An 18,470-nucleotide genomic window follows, 5' to 3' on the forward strand; every position below is an offset into this window, starting at 1 on the left:
ATAAAAACTAGTATTAAGAGTTCAGAGATTCTCAATAAAATCAATGAGTTTACCGACCGCCTTCACTTGTTTTTTCGAAAAGATTTTTCCCATCGTCATTTATAATAGTGTTGTAGACTGTAGAGTAAACACTAAGCACGTCGGTCACATGCGATCACTCAACTTCTTACGGTTTTTTTCGAGCCAAATAGTCCACTAGAAGATAATATGGATATGGACTTATCGACTCAATCTTAACGACTTCACGTAAACTTAACTAATTTGAGTTTCAAATGAACTGAAACGTGAAAATTGATGGAACATAATTTCAGATTTAAAACAATTTATTATAATTTGATTTTTTCTCTCAGATATGCTGAAAATGTGAATTTTCTTGTAAAAAGTTTTCCAAAAAATTTGTTCTAAACAACTTTCATATTTTAAGTTTTCGTTTTTGAGATCATCATCAAACTCAAATATTCTTTTCTCAGAAAGTTGATATAAAAGAATTCATGATTTCCTCATTCAAATGAGATTTGATATTTTTCTCTCAAATTGGCTGAAAAGATGATTTTTCTAAGAGTTCAAGGAAATTATGTCCTTTTAACAACTTTCATTTTATAGGTTATTGATTGTTAGAAAACATATCGCTAAGTTTAAACTAATTTGATTAATAGGTCAAATTATTTATCATTTTGACCCTAAATAAGAGATATATTGCATCAAAATGAAGATCAAATAAAAATGGCAAACCAAATAAACATACTAGTTGTAATATTGCAATCAAGATGTTCATGATTGAGATGTCATGGCTATCAAGACACTTCATTCTCTTATTTTCTTAAACTATTATACATAAACTAATAACTGTATTTAGTCCTTTTTCATTATGGTTAAAATTGAAGAAAGATGTTTCAGAATTCATTCGAGATTATTTATTCATGAAGTTCATTGGACAAATTCTTCTATTATCAGCCTCTTATAATTGATCCCATTTGGATTTTTAAGAATCCGTTTGGATTTGGGTTTGGGTTTGGCTTTCGCATATGCACACTAACAAGAAAGCAATCACATAATATGCGCTTTCTAAACAACGATCAACTCGATAGTTGAAACTAGACTAGAGGGTTTCCGTCTTTGCTCCCTCCAGTTGGCGTCTCACCAAAGCAGTGTAAATGCCATTCTTGTCAAGAAGCTCGTCGTGGCTACCACTTTCAACGATTTGACCATCAGAAACCACGGCTACAGTATCTGCACTTTTAACAGTAGATAACCTGTGTGCTATAACCAGTACTGTCCGACCCTTCATCAAAGAATCCATAGCATCCTGTGCAAAAAACCACCACGATATCAATAGTAAGGCCACGTTTCGATACATACTCTAATAACATCCATAATATAAGAAAATACGCATAAGTAATAAATACAATAAGACCAACAACCTGAACTAGATATTCACTTTCTGCATCCAAAGCACTTGTAGCTTCATCCAAGAGGAGAATCTTAGGGTTCATTAGAAGAGCTCTCGCAATTGCCACTCTCTGTTTCTGTCCTCCCGAAAGCCTTACCCCACGTTCTCCTACGTGGGTTTGGTACTTGTCTGGGAATTTTGAGATGAACTCGTGGGCGTTAGCCATTTTCTGGAATTTTGAAGAAGAAGAATGAAGATCACTAAATTGCACAAATCTACAATTGGAAACTATTGGATATGGGATCTTACAGCTGCATTTTCTATATCAAGGATGCTTGCTTTACCATCAAGTCCATAAGAGATGTTCTCCTCAATAGAACAATTAAAAAGTATGGGTTCTTGGCTTACTATACTGATCTGTAAAAAAATCAGGTTTTAGAGATTTGAAGGGATAACGAAAGAAGATTAGCACATTAATTACCTTTTTGTGAAGGTGTTCATGAGATATCTCCATTAAGGGTACACCATTAATCAAAATATTTCCCCTTATTGGATCATAAAACCTTTCAATCAAGTTTGCTACTGTAGTCTGCAACACAAAATATAAATAAAAAAATAATATATATATATATATATAAGCTAGTAGAAAAAACGGAGAGCGTGAAGTCTTACCTTACCACCTCCACTTGGACCGACCAAAGCGACTTTCGAACCGGGTTGCAATTTCAATGTTACTCCCTACATAAAAGAGAAAACGGCATTTGCTAAGGGAAGGTGTAAATTTCAAGAGTTATTCAACTTCTGAAATTTGACTAAGATTCTATGTTCTACTTCTACAAATGAATTACTACTATAATCAGAACCTTAGAGAGATTTAAGTTTTTATCTTGCTAACAAAAGATTTGAGGTTATTATTTTGCCATGGAGAGTGAAATTCCTTATTCCATAGTGAAGAAATTGGAGACGAAAAGAAGAATGGATTCCTAGTCTTTGAAATGAGAAAACCAGATTCATGAAATTATATCATTCATTTCTTTAGTAAATACCTTAATACAATAATCCATTTAACTATTTACTAATTCTCCCAAAATCCATAACAGATGATTACCTTGAGTACCATATGGTTAGGGCGGGAAGGATATGCAAACCAAACATCATCCAACTCCACTTCTGCATCTCCATCACTGTCATAAGAAGCAAAAGAAAAAAAGTGCTATAGAAATTGTATTGTTTCAGAATAAATACAGTATTTTAATGACATCATAGATGGGGGTTGGAAGTCAATCTTGCTCTTTCAATCCAGTATCCCTTACCAATATTTAATACGCATATGAAGAAACACCTAAAATCAAACTATTTAGATAGAATTTATAGAGCTAGAAAACATGTATGAACAGCAATAAGCATACATAAAGATATATATTAATGGTTTCCACAAAATTCATATGGCCATCACCAATAACGAAGCGAAACAATATTCTGAGAATAGATGTTTAGTGTAGCAAGCTACTTGCTCATATTAGGTTCTCAAAAATAATTCTTATCAACAAAATGGATCTAATCAAGTTCAGAAATATGAGTCTGGATAGTGTACTTGCACATTACACGGACTTCATTAAGAAAGGAAAGAGTGCATTAATGTTGAAAAAGCACAAGTAAAACTTTATCAGTACTAACCCCAATGGACATTTCTCCCCTGATTTTGGCATGGTTGATGAACGATCCAGAAGTTGAAACACCCGCCTGCTAGCTCCAGCAGCTTTCATCGTTACAGTATACAATCCCGAAAGTCCAGACACAGAAGAGCCAACTACCAGAAAGAAAAAATAAATGATATCATTTGCATGATTACTATAGCATCTAACAAGATAAAATGGCTGAAAAGTATTCATTATGTATACCTGTCAGGCTATACAGAATGAATGATGTAAGAGCGCCTGGACTCATGAAACCAGATATGGTCAAGTTAGCACCATAGATAACCACTACAATAACCGACAGTGTTGATGCTGCATTTACCCCACCAGAGAATAGACCAACAACTCTCTGCAGAGGAAACCGACGTTAGAAGACAAATTGAGGGAATATATTATCTTTTTGGAATTATAGAGATGAAAACTTACCGCCTGTTTAAGTCCAAGCTTCAATGCCTCCTCAACTTTCTCTGAGTAGCGTGAGATCTCAAAGTTTTCCTGTGCAAAGGATCTGACAGTACGTATGGCCCCAAATGATTCCTGATGAGGAGAATCATGTAGTTAATAACATGATTTATCTATAAAGATGCCTATTGAGCTTAGACATACTTTGTTTGCATATTGCCAATTGAGTATAAGAATAATTTGTTACGATTTGTAGGGTTTATAAAGAGATTGAGGTGAGAAAAGGAATTGATGTAGCCCTTAGATGAGGAAAAAAATAAAGTCTTAATACAAGGATTCTACCATTATTTTAGACCAAGGTTTTGTCCCTGAGGAGGCTAGTGCTGCATCCCACTGTATGACCACCCACTTTAATCAAGGTGTTCTTAATGGAAATTGAACAGAAGGTCTCAGCATCTTAATTTAACACTCTTACCACTTGAGGTACCTTAGGTGGGTGAGTTCTACCATATTCACTATAACTATTTACAATCATGCCATTTTAGTATATTTTCAATCATACCCTAACCCTACCATACTATTTACAACCGTAATATGAAAGTGTAATCAATAAGCACATAGTCGAGCACAACCCAAGCCCAAAAGAGACTCAGTGTTAGCAATCCAACAAATGGGGAATGAATAAGTTTCTTGACTAACCTCAGCAATTGAGGACGCAACAGCAGCTGCAGCTTGAGTCTTATGAGAAAGTTCACGAAGAAATCGACCAAATTGGCGGACAGACACCGAAATGGCTGGGACAACAGCCAGAGACAGTACTGAGGAGCAGGGGAAAAGAGAAAGTGTTTTAGAGTGAAGATTGTATAAACAATATGAATAAAGTTCAATGGATGTTCATAGATGAAAGAGAGTTACGTGTTAACTTCCAAGACGTTGCAAACATAAACACTAGACCGATAGCTACAGTTGCAAGATTCCTGAGGGCCTCTGAAAGATTGGTCGTTGCAGCATTTTTAATGATCTGAGTGTCTTCAGATAGCCTACTTAGAAGCTCTCCTGTTCGGGTGATATCAAAGAAGGCTATTTCCTGCATAAATTTCAGCCCAAACACCACCAAGAATTTAATCAATATGAAAAAAAAAATATAAACATTGTTGAAAAAAAAGGAATTTCAGAAGATAACATGTATTTACTTGGTGAACCAAATGGCTGAATAAGTTCTTTCTCAACCGAGCAACAACTCTTTCACTAGCAGAAGAGAACATCCATGCTCGAAGTGCTGTGCAAAGTGATCTGAAAGAGAATATTTTTTCATAAATCTTGAACATAATTATAACCCTTTAAGCCACTTTATCTCCAATGGAAAATTTACAGTTACCATTCTACAATACTTTGAATTCCTATCAATACTACACTAATATTGACACTTGAAACCTTAATTTAAGCATAAGCTTGGAAAAAGCTAGAAATGTTCCTACTTCCTACCCCAGTATGACAATCAGAAAGATATCTAGTATGGTGCTTTTGACATCATTCCATGCTTCAACTTGCTGTTCGGGCGTTTGAATATCTCCAGAGACAATATCAATTATTTTCCCACCAAACTTTGGCTGCAAAAGTGAAATCCAGGTCAAAAAGTGTTCAAAACCAGACATATCACAGAAACAAATGAAAACAACAAATCTGCATACGATCAATATACTCGATGTGGAGGCTATCAATAGAGCAACCGTGGCAATAACAAGTTTCCCTGCATCAGGCTTTGCCTGTGAAATACATGGTGGAATCAACATCTATATCTTGTTCAACATTAAAATTCCTACTTCAATGTTTGAGGAATATCATTAACTTACAAGTGACAATACTCTTCCAAAACTGACATTAGCAGGCTGCATGTGAAGTAATAAAGTTAGTAATAATACACTAATGGCAATCACAATTTGAAGTCCGAAATAGAAATTAACATACCTGTACAGCCTCCCCACCCTCTAGGTCATTTTCCAACCTATCATCCCTCTTTCTCCCCTGTGTAACAAACAAAGAGCTGAACTTGATAGATTCCAGAAAAATAAAATAAAGAATCAGACTCCATAGATGGGAAAAAAATCAAGTGGGTCAAGATCGGCAAACTTTTCTGGGCATTTCCTTCTTGTTTTTTTATGAATAACAAGTTTAAGAACAATCTAAATAAAATGGAAGGATCGGTAGGTCAATTTTGAGAAAAGACGAAATAAGGAGGAATTAGGGATAGAAGAAAGTCTGACTTCTCTGTGAAGGAGTGGAGTTCTTCCTCCTCCTCCGAAGCCATGGCCGTTCATTCTCGAGAATCCAAATTCAGTCAATTTGCCTAATTGCGCTTTACAGACTGAAGTCAATAACTAATATTTGCAGACCACAAGTGTATAAATAAAAGTTTTAAATAGGAAAGAATAACAATTAGGCATCTTAACTTCTAACCATATATCAAATCAACCCTTAATTTTTTATTTATTTTTATAGTTACGTATATAATAATATTTATTCGTTTAATTCATATTTATTCTTTATTTTAATAAATGGGCTGCCCTAGCCCGAGGGCCGGCCCTGTCTATGGGGACAGATGCATGAATTCGAGTTAGTGTGAGTTTAAAAAAAAAAATATGACGAGCTTAAAAAAATTATAATGAGCTTAAAATAAATTTAAAAAATTAGAGATAAACAATAGTGGATAAAAGTAACTTCTGTTTTTCTCTTAAATTAGATAAAGAAAATGTATTAAATGATAAAATTAAGAAATACTGTCACATGTTATATATATATATATATATATATATATATATATATATATATATATATATATATTATTATTATTATTTTATTTTTCTTCAGACTCTAACATAATTCATCCCCTGTCCACAAATACTTACTTTTAGTAATCATAATTTGGATACTTTGTGGGATCTTAGTCAAATTTACTTTTGATATAGTAGTATAAACAAAGTTAAGAATAAAATATGGATAATTGCATAAAGTTAAAGGAGAAATTTGGGCATCTTTCCAAGAATATATAACAAATTACTTAATACATGTGGAGTTTTAAAAAATTAGGTAACTTTTGAATTATTTTGTTCAATTTTTAACTATAAAATTGGGTATATTTCTCTCGTTTGCTTGATGAGCAATCAATGTTTTAACTATAAATTTAAGGATTGACCATTCTTTGTCTACCTACTTACTATAATAAATCCAGGGTATGTGTTTCATTTGTATTTGTATATTCATCAAATTGAAAATTTTATCTTGTTTATTGTTAATACTTTTATTTATGTTATGTAATGTTTATTTTTTAAGAATAAATAATTAATTTATCGTGTTTCCTTTGTTAAACAATTACTAACATTGTAAATTTAAATTAATTTTAAATCCTCAAAATTAATCACTCTAATAAGTTGCTAATGTTAACTTAATATTTTTTCCTTCTAATTTATTATTACTTTTAATGTAAATTATTGTATTAGTGTTAATTTTTTTAACCTAAAAAACAATTTATTTATTTTTAAATAATAATTTGTGATAGTCAATGAAGATAATAAAAAATAACCAGGTGTTATTTATAATTCAAATAAATATAAATAAGTTAACAACAATTTATCAATTTTTTTTATTAAATGCATTAATAAGAAACGGAGATAATTATTTTAGGAAATATTTATTTGTTTAAATAATATATATTTTATTAAATCATTTAAATATTCATTTATTATTTTATAATATATTTGATATTAATACATAATATATTTTCAACTTATAAACTTAAATAAGCCTGTAAGTAAGTTGAATATTATTGAATTACTTTAATGTTTATTTAATAAATTAAAAATAATAAATTAGGAATAAACTGAATAAAATTAACACAAATTTATGATTATTTAAATGACTCATATTAAAAAAATATACTTTTATTTATTACATTACTTAATTCATTAAATAAAAATACAAAAATATATTTTATTATAAATTATTATTTTTTATTTTATTATTATATATTATTATTTTTAAAAATTTATATTTAAAAAATATTATATATCTCTCCAAATTCAACTGGATATATCTCTCCAAATTTAGCAAAAATTCTTTTTTCAAATAAACGCAGAACCAGAACTAGACCAGTTTACAGTGTAAGATTCTTTTTATTTTTTAATTAAGTGGTTGCTTTTGTCATTGCTTACATAAGATTTGTTGGGAGTTTCCCTAAAACAAAAACCGTAGATGTAACGTGGCCCTGTTTTGAAAATAACCATATTTTTATTTTCAATTTTAGGAACTGCCGTTTCTATCCAAATAGTTTGAGTGACAACCAAACTTTAAATATTATTCCGTACTTCCATAATTCATTAACGTTCAATTTTTAAGGATTTGTTTCGTACCAGGTTATTGGGAAAAAAAATATATATTTGTATAATTTTAATAATTTTATTTTATATAAATATAAAAAAAAAACAAATTTGAATCAAAATAGGATAATATTATATGATGATAAAAAATATATATTTTTTTAATTAATAAATTAAGTAAAATAATATTTAGTTAAGTTTAAATTACACTGTCTTAACATTTGAATTTATTCTATTTTACTTTCAAATTAAATTATTTTAATTTTAAATTTTAAAAATATTTTAAACAAATACAATAAAATATCATTATAATAAATAGTTGAAATAACAATAGGTTTGACAAATTTTTGGGTCTTACAATATCCCAACTGAAATGGATTTGAATCTATTTCAAAAAATCAGGTATCTAGGTGATCATTATTATTAATTCTGAAATAATGGTAATGAGTCGACCCAAACTCGATTTATTACACATAACCAGGAATTATTATTTTAAAGGATTAGCTTGTCTTATAAATTAATATTTTTTCAATATCCGTTGTTTTATAAATTATTTTAAAAATGAGATTATAACAATTAATCAAATAAATATTACAATTACGTCGGCTAACTAATTTTTCCGACCTTGATTAAAAATAAACATTTTATAATAATATTGAAAAACATATATTTTTTAAGTTATAAAAATCTAATATTAATAATTTTATCTCGTACATAAATTAGAATGGTATAAACTAAAAAAAATAGTTTCATACTATACAAGTCAATAACAAAATTAGGTAAATAATACCACGCTCCACCCAAAAAAATATGTATAACTGTATATATGAATTTACATATTGTATTTAGATTAAATTAAAACATTATATAAATGAAAACATAATTGGTTAACCCAACGTTCTCATTAAATCAAAACATAAATAAGATTTCATTATATATATTATAATTAGATATTGTTGTTTCTTTTTCCTATTTAAAAATGATAATAGATACATTATAAGCAGGCCCAGAGGTGCATATGACCTTAATTTTATTTTATGGGCCCAAATTTAAAATAATTTTTTAAAATTAGTTACTTAATTAATAAATATATATTTAATTAATTAATATTCTTTTATATATATATTATAAATTATTGTAATTATATATTTAATATATATATTTTAATTTTGTTACTTTCAATTTTTTAAACTTTTTTGGACAACAATTTTTTTAACATGCCCTAATTTAAGTAAGTATAATTTAATTATTGGATTCTTATGGATATTCCTATTTATTCTCTCATCTCAGATGTAAAAAGAATAAACTCCCATTACATATAAATTTATACTTTTTATGTATCCAACTTATATAGTAAAAAAACAAACTGAATCACATAGGCTACTACTCGTTATCCATTTTGATATAATATTATATATAGTATGATTTTAAATTGTAAAAATAAAATATAAATTATTATATATAAGAAAAATACATAATATATATATATATATATATTAATTAAAATAAAGTTGTAAACATATTTTAATATTAAATTTATTATTTATTTAAAGGCAGATTCTCAAATTTATTTTTGTTGGTTGTATGTTAGGGTTAAGAAACGTTCGGGTAAACCCGAAACCGACAGTACAAAAGCCATTTTGTAATATGGATCACAAATTTCCGGCCCGGTATGTAACCCGGAAAACCATTAAACCCGAAATTACTTCGCTCTTTCTCCTTCACTACTGAGGAGGAGTCTGAACTCTGAAAACTCAGCGCCTTCTTCTCGCTTGCGGTTGAGAAACGACGACGGGAAAAAGAAGCCGTTTCCTTCTCTGGTGCGGCCGGCGGTCCAGCCACAGATACAGCAGACTGATTTCTCCGATCGTTAGAAGCCGGAGTCTCAGCTGAACTACGACCGGCTAACAGGTTAATATTCTCTCATTTCCGTTATCATTGGAAGCAACAATCGGCTATACGAGGAAACAAGTTCATATTCTTCCCTATTTATCTGTCTCGTAACAGGAATACGTTACTTTATCTTTCTTTATCCAAAGGACTCTTTGATCAATAAGTGATTTCGCGTAGACAAGGTTGGTACTTTTCTTGTTCTAGATTCATATGTGTTTTTTCTAACTAAATTTACCATATTCTAACCTATAATCTTATTTTAGTTTCTTTATTTTTCATGAAGTAGACTTGTGAAGGTGCAATTAGAACTTGGAAAAGCCTGATAAAAATTGTCCAGTGATTTCACATAATGGCAACTGAAACTGGGCTCGAGTCTCTTGTAGATCGTATGCAAATTATTCATTTTCAGTTTCTCTTAGATGTTAATGTTACATTTGTCTTCTAACTTAATTTTCCTTTTTTCTTTCTCTGTAGAACAAATTTCAGTCATCACAAATGATGGAAGGAACATTGTGGTAAGATATGCAGTTAGTACATCACAATGATATTTGATAGAACTAGTAATGTACATTGGATCTTAACTGTTTGTTTTAATTTCTAGGGAGTTCTGAAAGGTTTTGACCAAGCTACAAATCTGATTCTTGATGAATCCCACGAACGCGTTTATTCCACCAAGGTTAGGTTACTCTTATTTGATTTATTTTTTTCTTGGTTTCATGTGTTTTAGATTACTGGAAGAATCAAACCTCCCAACCACTTTCTTGGAAAGGAAAGTGCGGGCTTTAAGATTAGACCTAGTCTGATATTTCCACACAAGTTACACATAAATCAGACTTCTGTTTTCTTAAACCTGTATGCAAAGTTCAAATCATCAATTGAACTTTAAGTTGTCTCAGTTCGCTCATAGAATTGATTCAATTGGCACAAATATGCCACTATGTCTAAATTAACATCATGTTGTCTAAGTGTCATCAAATTTCCTTCGACTTTTGTCAAACTCAAGTATTTTTATAATTTAAAACCTTCATCCTTATGCTATCTTCTTCACTGTAAAAGTGCCTATTTTGTTTCAGAGTGTTTGTGTAGATCAATAATTTTGTCGGGGTTAAGTTAGAGGGAGTGCCATTTGAGCCAATTACACAATTTTAGTGGGATAATTATGAGAATTTGAAGTTCAACATGTAATGCCGAATTTTTCTTATAAGTTTGATAGGGGTTATTTGAGCCTTCCCTCTTCTTAATTTAAATTTATTCTCAAGGAGTTTTTGTGTAATGATATGGGGATGCCAAGGATAGGGATATGAGATTTTCTCTGGTTTATTTAGAATGTTTTGGAGCCTACTAAAAAGAGAAACAGTAAGGAATTTTTGAATACCCATTATCCAGATGAACTCCAATTTTGTGCATTTTCACTGTAGAAGAGAGCTTAAAGAAAGAAACAAAAAGACTGAATGAGAATTTAAGAAATTGGGTTTTGTATTGAAGAATTTTAGAAAGAGAAGAAATTAAGGAATGATTTCCTCATCTTTTTGTTTGGGTAAACACCGGTATAAATACATGTAAAGTAAAGAACCAGCATTTAGAAGAGTGAAACAAGTTAACCGTATGTGACTTGCCTATATTGTTCTTTCCACAAGTATTAGTTATGGTAAATAGTCTAGGGCCTAGGTTGAATTTGTGTATTTTCATATAACCTTTTTCTGTGTAGGTTATTAAAAACTGGGTTATTTTGGTAAAAATATATGAGGGATAACTATATGATATATTATTTTTATAAAAAGAAGGTATTTTTGAATGAATTGATTGATGGGGAGATGATGATTGATGATGGGTTATTTCAGATCAAACACAAATAACCCAAACTGAACAAGGCCCTGGTGATTCTGAAGGATTAAGTAGAACACTAATTACGTTTTGAGGATTAGGATATTTTTTAGTTTGACATGCAATGATGTGTAAGCTGTTTTCTTTTGGACGCTGCTTTGTTCAGACTTTTTTTTTGTGGTAGTTAATCTTTTGTGAGTGTCGATATCTTGGTCAGGTGGTTGTTGGTTTCAATGTCTACGATCTTTGCATTTTGCCTTGTTTACTTTCCGAATTCCTTGTGGGTTTGGCAACATTTTATGTATTTTGAATGAAAACAATTTCCTCTTTTACTTACAGGAAGGAGTGCAACAAATTGTTCTAGGTCTTTACATCATTAGGGGCGACAACATGTATGACCTCGAGTCTTAAATAATAATACATATATATATACATGGAGTTTTGTTATACTCATTATTTGTATGTGCAGAAGCATAATTGGAGAGCTAGATGAAGAACTAGATTCACAGCTGGATTTCTCGGAACTGAGAGCCCATCCTCTAAAACCTGTTATTCATTGACTGCGGCTTAAAGGACATAGTTTTTCTAAACAGGACGATGTTTATGAGTTTGAACTGGATTTTGGAAGACCATTGTTTGTTGTCTCAAACGGTTTTACTACTATTTTAAGTTGTCTGTTTCTTATAATGACACATTGCCGGTCTGTTTGATACTTTCGAACAGTTTATCAAACTGCTTGAGCATGTCTAGAGTTTACTATTTTTTTCCTTGCGGTTGAGAATTGAGATTGATTTACAATTCAAAATTTGTGTAATACTAAAATTTTGTTTATAAAAAGAAGATAAAGTATGATCATAAATCAGACAATAATGTTGTCTGATTTAAAATGTATGGACTTATTTAGATGAAAAAATTAGAAACTAAATTAACTCAATAATTGTAACTATGTTAAATATAAAATACAAATCTTTGATATAAAGATTTTTTTTAGCTATTATTAATTAATTTATATGTACTGTTAATTTAAATATAATTTTTTTTTTATATAATTAAAAGTTTAAAAAAGGACGTTTATATTTTAGTACTCTTGGTCCATTCACATAAGATGAAAGGGAAGAACAAGTGGATAGGGAAGAACTGCATCTGATCATATAGTAGCGGTCATAAAATCCGACTCTTAGCTCTCTCTCCGGCAGTTTCTTCTTCTTCTTCTCTCTCCTCTGCTTCCAGGTACTGAATTGTAATGTTGGTTTCTTTACTGTGTTAGTTGTTAGTATAATGCATATGAAACACTTTTTACTTTAGTTTTTCCCAGAAGATATGGCGTCTCTGCAAAGCTTACCTTCATCTTACCAGAATTGGTTGCTGAAGCCATCTACCATGGTTATGATTTCTCTTCTTCAACTTTCAATTTGTCTTTGAGGAAAAAAAATCTTATTTCATACTGATACAGAGTTAATTTCTCAATCAATCAGCTGGGTTGTGATACTCATGGTCCTTGTAAAAGAAGCACATCCTTAACTGTCAGGGCAGAACAAGCATCAAAAAGTTCAAGCTTACCTTCTCAAGGTAGACATCTTTTATGGTTGGGATGTTGGAAATTCTTTATTTCTACTGCATTCAAGATGATTTGGATGTTAACAATGATTATACTTGTATTTATATTGAAAAAGTGTTTCAAAAGACTATAGATTTAATGCCAGATTATGTACTTTTAACAGACAGACATGGAAGGCGACTGCTGCTTGCTGCTGGTTTGGCTATTGCTCCTTGGATTTCTCCATCAAACTACATTGTGAAATCGTGTGAGTGGTCTTTCTATTTTCACCCTTTTGTTTCTCAAGCTGATGGGTTATGTTAGGCATTTAATGTAGTGTGTATATTTTATTTTTATCCATTGTGGTGCCATCATTTAGTTTCTTTTTGTATGCCTGACATCCTAAGAGCCCGACCTTATGCTTCTCAGTTGCTGCAGAAAATAAAAAGGGTTTCTTGCCCTTGTCAGACCAAAAAGACGGCTACGAGTTTCTTTACCCGTTTGGCTGGCAGGTGTGTGCATTAGGCTTACAATACGTCAACACGTGGCCCCATTTGGAAACACTTTTCTTAATTTGTCTATGTATCTTGATCCAGATACAAAGATTAAATAAAATTTTGAATCTTCATTAAGTTCTGTTTTCAACGCATGTGTATCTAGATCCACATACCATTTTTTCCAACAGAACATCAAATTTCATGAAAATTAACCTGATCAAAAGAGATCAGAATCATGACAAGAGACAAGATACAAAAAAATTAATACAACCTAAGACACTCAAGAAAATAACCTTGCAAAAACACATTTTCCAACCTGCTTTTTTTTTTTTTTTCAAATGGGGCCATTATGTTTCCTCTTTCCATAGACATTCTTCTCATGTTTTGGCATTTCTGTTATTTTCTACAGGAAGTAGTCATTGAGGGTCAGGACAAGGTATTTAAAGATGTGATTGAACCATTGGAAAGTGTTAGTGTAAATCTGATACCGACAAACAAACAGGACATTCGGGACCTCGGTACCCCAGAACAAGTATGTGATAACCTTGTATTTGATTTACGTATAAACCTTGAAATACGTGAATGAGGGAACTAGAATTTGAGATGAGAAGAGAAGAGATCTTAACAACGTAAGAGCAATTGAGAATTAAGATGGGGAGATAGAACCCTAGATACTAGGGAGAATATAATTGGGGATGAAATCTCTACAAGAGTATTCAACTAATTATCATCACAATTCACAACTTCTATTTACATTATTCTACTAACGGGCACTTCTCTTAACCACCTTTATTGGCTTCCCAACCACATACTTCAACCATTAAGCATTACTCACCCTTTCATTAACCCTAACTCTTTCTCCTCGTATCAGTATGCTGCGTTGTCCATTGCTAGAATTTAGTTAAATAAAGGGTACTTGTGGCCTGCCTTTCAATGTTTTATGCCATTAGGAGTTACAGGTGTTATTGAAGTTGCTGCTTTTGGTCTTCATGTCTCCTTGGCTTTACCCTCAATATGCATATTGTATTATTTCTATTTATAGAGTTATTTCAGTTGTTGAAGATTGTAACAAAATAAACTTGTTATAGGTGGCTGAAGCTTTGATCAAGAACGTCTTGGCTCCGCCAACACAGAAGACAAAGCTGCTTGATGCCAAAGAGGTCAAATTTCATATCTTCTGGTTGAAGCAGATATTACTATATTTAATGTTATTATTGCTATTTTTGGGTGAAGTACTTATCAGTAGGAGTAAGAATTAAGGGAAATAATCACACTTATCAGTAGGAGTAAGAATTAAGGAAAAAATGAAATGGAGAGATTATATATATATTGCACTTATTGACAGTATTTTTGTTTTATGGGTTTGCAAGTTGAAGAAATTTGTATCCATATCGAGTCTGTCATTAGAGCTTCAATTTATTCATTTCTTAATCAAGCAGCCATCAACATAGCCAAAACCTAGTACACCATGACTGAGAAATGCACATTGAAATCAACTTTCATAACTGAAAACGTGTCGAAGGAGAACATGGAGCTCACATATGTATAATCAAGAAACCAAATCCCTGATATTCTTACAAAGGCTCTCCCATGAATAAATTTTGAAGAATTACGTAACAAGTTAGGCATGCAACATGTACAACCCAACTTGCGCAGGAATGCATGGTTGGGTACTTGGGTTACTACTAATTTGATGAAGATTTAATACAAATTTGGATATTTTATTTGAATGTGATTGCATTCTCTATCGTACCAAACATATAGATCTAGGATTTGTAGAAGAAATGTATATGAGACTAGAATGGGCTAAGCCTTTAGAGGGCTATACCAGATTCTTTACCGTTACACCATTCACTAACAACCCCCACCCCCTCTCGGTTTGCCTCAATCTTTCATGTTTCTTGCATTTTTACGTCAATTGTGTGTGTGTGTAAGTTTGGTATTTGGGCTGATCTTTTGCATTTCTCCCAACTTGAATTCCAATATCAACAGTAGAGAATCTCTTGCTGATTTTGCACCATCTAGCTTCTCTTTTTGATAATTTTATGCAACATGGGTCATTCTGAATTAATTTCCGTAATTGAATAATTATTGAATCTAAGCATGTGAGTAATACTTCCTGCTGACATTTTATTTGTATGATCTTCCTGGTTCAGCATGATGTGGATGGAAAGATTTATTACACATTTGAGTTCATTGCCAAGGCTCCTAATTACACCCGCCATTCTCTCAGCTCAATCTGCATCAACAAAGGTATTAATTCATTCACATTAGAAATGCCACATGATAAGGGACCAACTAAAACTTGTTAACGAATTCAATGATTATTTCACTATCCTTCATGGAAATGCTTATTTCCTAAACTGCTCATCGCATAGCATGTGTTTCCAGTTTCTAAAGAATCCTAGTATCATCAAGAGCATTTAGTTCAGTTTTTACATGCACATACGTGAAATTGGGCTTCTTCTTTTTTGATGTTTCAGGGAAATTCTATACATTGACAACAGGAGCAAACGAGAGGAGATGGGGAAAGATGAAGGATAAACTGAACACAGTTGTCGATTCCTTTAAAATCGTTTAGTTTGGCAGGACCCATTGCATTCATATACTCAATCTGCATTTTGTATGTATGACAAGAGAGCAAGTTTTGATGTGAGAAAGTAATGCATGCTTATACACAAATTGTGTAAATGTTTCCTGTGTTTGTAAACTGTCTAACTTGTTACTCTATTCTAATTTTTCTCTATATGACTATTTAAAATAAATAATCTATTTATTGTAAATGATATAAAGATCAGATTAATTGTCTCTTTTATGGATTATAATTTAATTATTAAGAAGGAATAAGTAAATACAGCCAAATGGCATTATTTGAAAAATTAACATACTTTAAGAATCTATTATTATTATTGTATATCCTTAGGAATTAACGAATCTTAAAAAAGTCCGCATAAGAATTGTCTCAAATGAATCAATCCCCTGCCAGCCAGCTTGACCTAATTTATTTTTAAAATAATAAGTAAGGACGAAGATTTAATAATTTTACACTTTTAGGCCGTATTATAACTTTTCCAAATAGTTGAAGGGCCGTTTCGATATTATACGAGAAGACAGTTATAAAGAGAGAAGAGACTACTAGTTTATACTACATTCAGAAGAAACTCAGAAAAATTTCAATTTCTCTGCAATGGCGGAATCTCGATCGGTTTCACCGACTCCTCTACTGAAAGACGAGCTTGATATTGTTATTCCGACCATTAGAAACCTCGATTTCCTCGAGATGTGGAGGCCTTTCTTCCAGCCCTATCATCTCATCATCATTCAAGACGGCGACCCGTCCAAAACTATCAGAGTTCCTCAGGGTTTCGATTACGAGCTCTACAATCGCAACGATATCAACCGGATTTTGGGTCCTAAAGCTTCCTGCATTTCTTATAAGGATTCAGCCTGTCGCTGCTTTGGATTTATGGTTTCCAAGAAGAAGTATATCTTCACCATTGACGACGATTGCTTTGTAAGCATCCTAATCTAAATCTTACAGAATTTATATAATTTTATACTGATATTGTGAGTTTCGAACTGAATTGAATAGCGTCGTTATATTATGATCTGGTATTTGCTCTGTTTTTATGTAAAGATTCATTTGAGAGCATGGAAGATTGATTGGGGGTAAACCTCAAATAGATCAAAGTGAAATTTGAATAATTTTATCGATTTTTAGGTCAAATGTGGTTTAAAAAGCCATGGAAAGTTGATGAAATGAATTCTTGTTATTATATATAGGTTGCTAAAGATCCTTCTGGAAAAGACATTAATGCACTTGAGCAACATATCAAGAACGTTCTAACTCCATCAACACCATTTTTCTTCAACACCCTTTACGATCCATTCAGAGATGGTGCTGATTTCGTCCGTGGATATCCATTCAGCCTACGTGAGGGCATTCCCACCGCTGTTTCCCACGGTCTCTGGCTTAACATCCCAGATTACGACGCCCCAACTCAACTAGTTAAACCTCTTGAGAGAAATACCCGGTATTTCATTCTTTCTTTTTCTTTTGAACACACCAAAAAAAACTGTTTTACATTAGTTTTTACCGGTTTTCAGGTATGTAGATGCTGTTATGACTATCCCTAAGGGAACCCTCTTCCCTATGTGTGGTATGAATTTGGCTTTCAACCGCGATTTGATAGGCCCGGCTATGTACTTCGGCCTCATGGGCGATGGCCAGCCCATTGGAAGGTACGATGATATGTGGGCTGGCTGGTGTATGAAGGTATGTATGTATGTATGATCATGCAAACCACCGTTTTTCTTAATAATGTACTTATTTGAGATCTTATAAAATGTTAAATTATTTCAGGTTATATGTGATCACATGGGTTTGGGAGTGAAAACTGGTTTACCATACATATGGCATAGTAAAGCCAGCAACCCTTTTGTGAATCTTAAGAAGGAATACAAAGGAATTTATTGGCAAGAGGAGTTAATCCCATTTTTTCAATCGACTGTTCTTCCAAAGGAATGCACGAGTGTGCAGAAATGTTATCTTGAACTGTCTAAGCAAGTGAGGGCGAAATTGGGAAAAGTTGACGAGTATTTTATCAAATTGGCCGATGCTATGGTCACATGGATTGAGGCGTGGGACGAGCTGAACCCAACTGATCAGGGATCTAGTCAGGCATTGGCTAATGGTATCAAGAAAATAGGGATATAGATCGATAGATATTCATCTTCTTGTTGTTTGGAGTTGTGAACAATAATAGTAATAAAATTGATGAGCTTTCATTTCATTTCATTGTATTATGGCTTTGGAAAATCAGTTTGTGGGATTTTGGATCTGAGTTGGGTTTCTAA

At 32.0% G+C, this 18,470-nt stretch overlaps 4 protein-coding genes across 9 annotated transcripts; 3 read left to right on the forward strand and 1 right to left on the reverse strand.

Moving 5' to 3' along the window:
- Nucleotides 1-718: 718 nt before the first annotated feature.
- LOC124933018 (ABC transporter B family member 25) lies at nucleotides 719-5,876 on the reverse strand. The gene is made up of 17 exons (XM_047473742.1): nucleotides 5,754-5,876; nucleotides 5,458-5,514; nucleotides 5,343-5,378; nucleotides 5,181-5,255; nucleotides 4,975-5,099; nucleotides 4,683-4,782; nucleotides 4,405-4,576; nucleotides 4,189-4,307; nucleotides 3,514-3,624; nucleotides 3,292-3,436; nucleotides 3,068-3,200; nucleotides 2,499-2,574; nucleotides 2,063-2,128; nucleotides 1,872-1,979; nucleotides 1,700-1,807; nucleotides 1,422-1,619; nucleotides 719-1,306 (listed from the first exon to the last, which is right to left on the reverse strand). Exons 1-17 carry the CDS (start codon nucleotides 5,805-5,807, stop codon nucleotides 1,100-1,102), a joined length of 1,890 nt encoding a protein of 629 aa, XP_047329698.1. The 5' UTR covers nucleotides 5,808-5,876; the 3' UTR covers nucleotides 719-1,099.
- A 3,710-nt stretch (nucleotides 5,877-9,586) lies between these two features.
- On the forward strand, nucleotides 9,587-12,266 carry LOC124931511 (sm-like protein LSM8). Of its 3 annotated transcripts, none has more exons than XM_047471993.1 (7): nucleotides 9,587-9,773; nucleotides 9,870-9,937; nucleotides 10,019-10,141; nucleotides 10,230-10,270; nucleotides 10,357-10,431; nucleotides 11,919-11,971; nucleotides 12,049-12,266. In XM_047471993.1, exons 3-7 carry the CDS (start codon nucleotides 10,105-10,107, stop codon nucleotides 12,137-12,139), a joined length of 297 nt encoding a protein of 98 aa, XP_047327949.1. In that variant the 5' UTR covers nucleotides 9,587-9,773; nucleotides 9,870-9,937; nucleotides 10,019-10,104; the 3' UTR covers nucleotides 12,140-12,266. The 3 variants fall into 3 exon arrangements, with proteins under 3 accessions (XP_047327949.1, XP_047327948.1, XP_047327947.1); XM_047471992.1 differs by having other exon boundaries at nucleotides 10,039-10,141; XM_047471991.1 differs by having other exon boundaries at nucleotides 10,042-10,141.
- Nucleotides 12,267-12,673: 407 nt separating this feature from the next.
- Nucleotides 12,674-16,396, forward strand: LOC124932473 (psbP-like protein 1, chloroplastic). Of its 4 annotated transcripts, none has more exons than XM_047473109.1 (9): nucleotides 12,674-12,809; nucleotides 12,885-12,962; nucleotides 13,055-13,148; nucleotides 13,301-13,384; nucleotides 13,546-13,628; nucleotides 14,023-14,145; nucleotides 14,702-14,773; nucleotides 15,770-15,870; nucleotides 16,101-16,396. In XM_047473109.1, exons 2-9 carry the CDS (start codon nucleotides 12,900-12,902, stop codon nucleotides 16,192-16,194), a joined length of 714 nt encoding a protein of 237 aa, XP_047329065.1. In that variant the 5' UTR covers nucleotides 12,674-12,809; nucleotides 12,885-12,899; the 3' UTR covers nucleotides 16,195-16,396. The 4 variants fall into 4 exon arrangements, with proteins under 4 accessions (XP_047329065.1, XP_047329062.1, XP_047329063.1 ...); XM_047473106.1 differs by having other exon boundaries at nucleotides 15,770-15,866; nucleotides 16,097-16,396; XM_047473107.1 differs by having other exon boundaries at nucleotides 12,676-12,809; nucleotides 12,898-12,962; nucleotides 15,770-15,866; nucleotides 16,097-16,396.
- A 373-nt stretch (nucleotides 16,397-16,769) lies between these two features.
- On the forward strand, nucleotides 16,770-18,470 carry LOC124931147 (UDP-arabinopyranose mutase 1-like). The gene is made up of 4 exons (XM_047471543.1): nucleotides 16,770-17,127; nucleotides 17,397-17,647; nucleotides 17,721-17,889; nucleotides 17,977-18,470. The coding sequence occupies exons 1-4, from the start codon at nucleotides 16,801-16,803 to the stop codon at nucleotides 18,328-18,330; spliced, it is 1,101 nt and encodes a 366-aa protein (XP_047327499.1). The 5' UTR covers nucleotides 16,770-16,800; the 3' UTR covers nucleotides 18,331-18,470.

Source organism: Impatiens glandulifera, chromosome 3 (genome assembly GCF_907164915.1).
Source record: "Impatiens glandulifera chromosome 3, dImpGla2.1, whole genome shotgun sequence".
NCBI classification, from domain to species: domain Eukaryota; kingdom Viridiplantae; phylum Streptophyta; class Magnoliopsida; order Ericales; family Balsaminaceae; genus Impatiens; species Impatiens glandulifera.

Coding starts and splice junctions, on each gene's coding strand:
- LOC124933018 (XM_047473742.1), bottom strand. CDS start 5,807: ATGAACGGCCATGGCTTCGGAGGAGGAGGAAGAACTCCACTCCTTCAC. Junction 3,437..3,513: donor AGCTTGGACTTAAACAGGCG/GTAAGTTTTCAT, acceptor TTTCCTCTGCAG/AGAGTTGTTGGTCTATTCTC. Junction 3,201..3,291: donor CATTCTGTATAGCCTGACAG/GTATACATAATG, acceptor TCTTTCTGGTAG/TTGGCTCTTCTGTGTCTGGA.
- LOC124931147 (XM_047471543.1), top strand. CDS start 16,801: ATGGCGGAATCTCGATCGGTTTCACCGACTCCTCTACTGAAAGACGAG. Junction 17,128..17,396: donor CCATTGACGACGATTGCTTT/GTAAGCATCCTA, acceptor TATTATATATAG/GTTGCTAAAGATCCTTCTGG. Junction 17,890..17,976: donor GGGCTGGCTGGTGTATGAAG/GTATGTATGTAT, acceptor AAATTATTTCAG/GTTATATGTGATCACATGGG.
- LOC124932473 (XM_047473109.1), top strand. CDS start 12,900: ATGGCGTCTCTGCAAAGCTTACCTTCATCTTACCAGAATTGGTTGCTG. Junction 13,149..13,300: donor TTCAAGCTTACCTTCTCAAG/GTAGACATCTTT, acceptor TACTTTTAACAG/ACAGACATGGAAGGCGACTG. Junction 14,774..15,769: donor AGCTGCTTGATGCCAAAGAG/GTCAAATTTCAT, acceptor TTCCTGGTTCAG/CATGATGTGGATGGAAAGAT.
- LOC124931511 (XM_047471993.1), top strand. CDS start 10,105: ATGGCAACTGAAACTGGGCTCGAGTCTCTTGTAGATC. Junction 10,142..10,229: donor GCTCGAGTCTCTTGTAGATC/GTATGCAAATTA, acceptor CTTTCTCTGTAG/AACAAATTTCAGTCATCACA. Junction 10,432..11,918: donor AACGCGTTTATTCCACCAAG/GTTAGGTTACTC, acceptor TTTTACTTACAG/GAAGGAGTGCAACAAATTGT.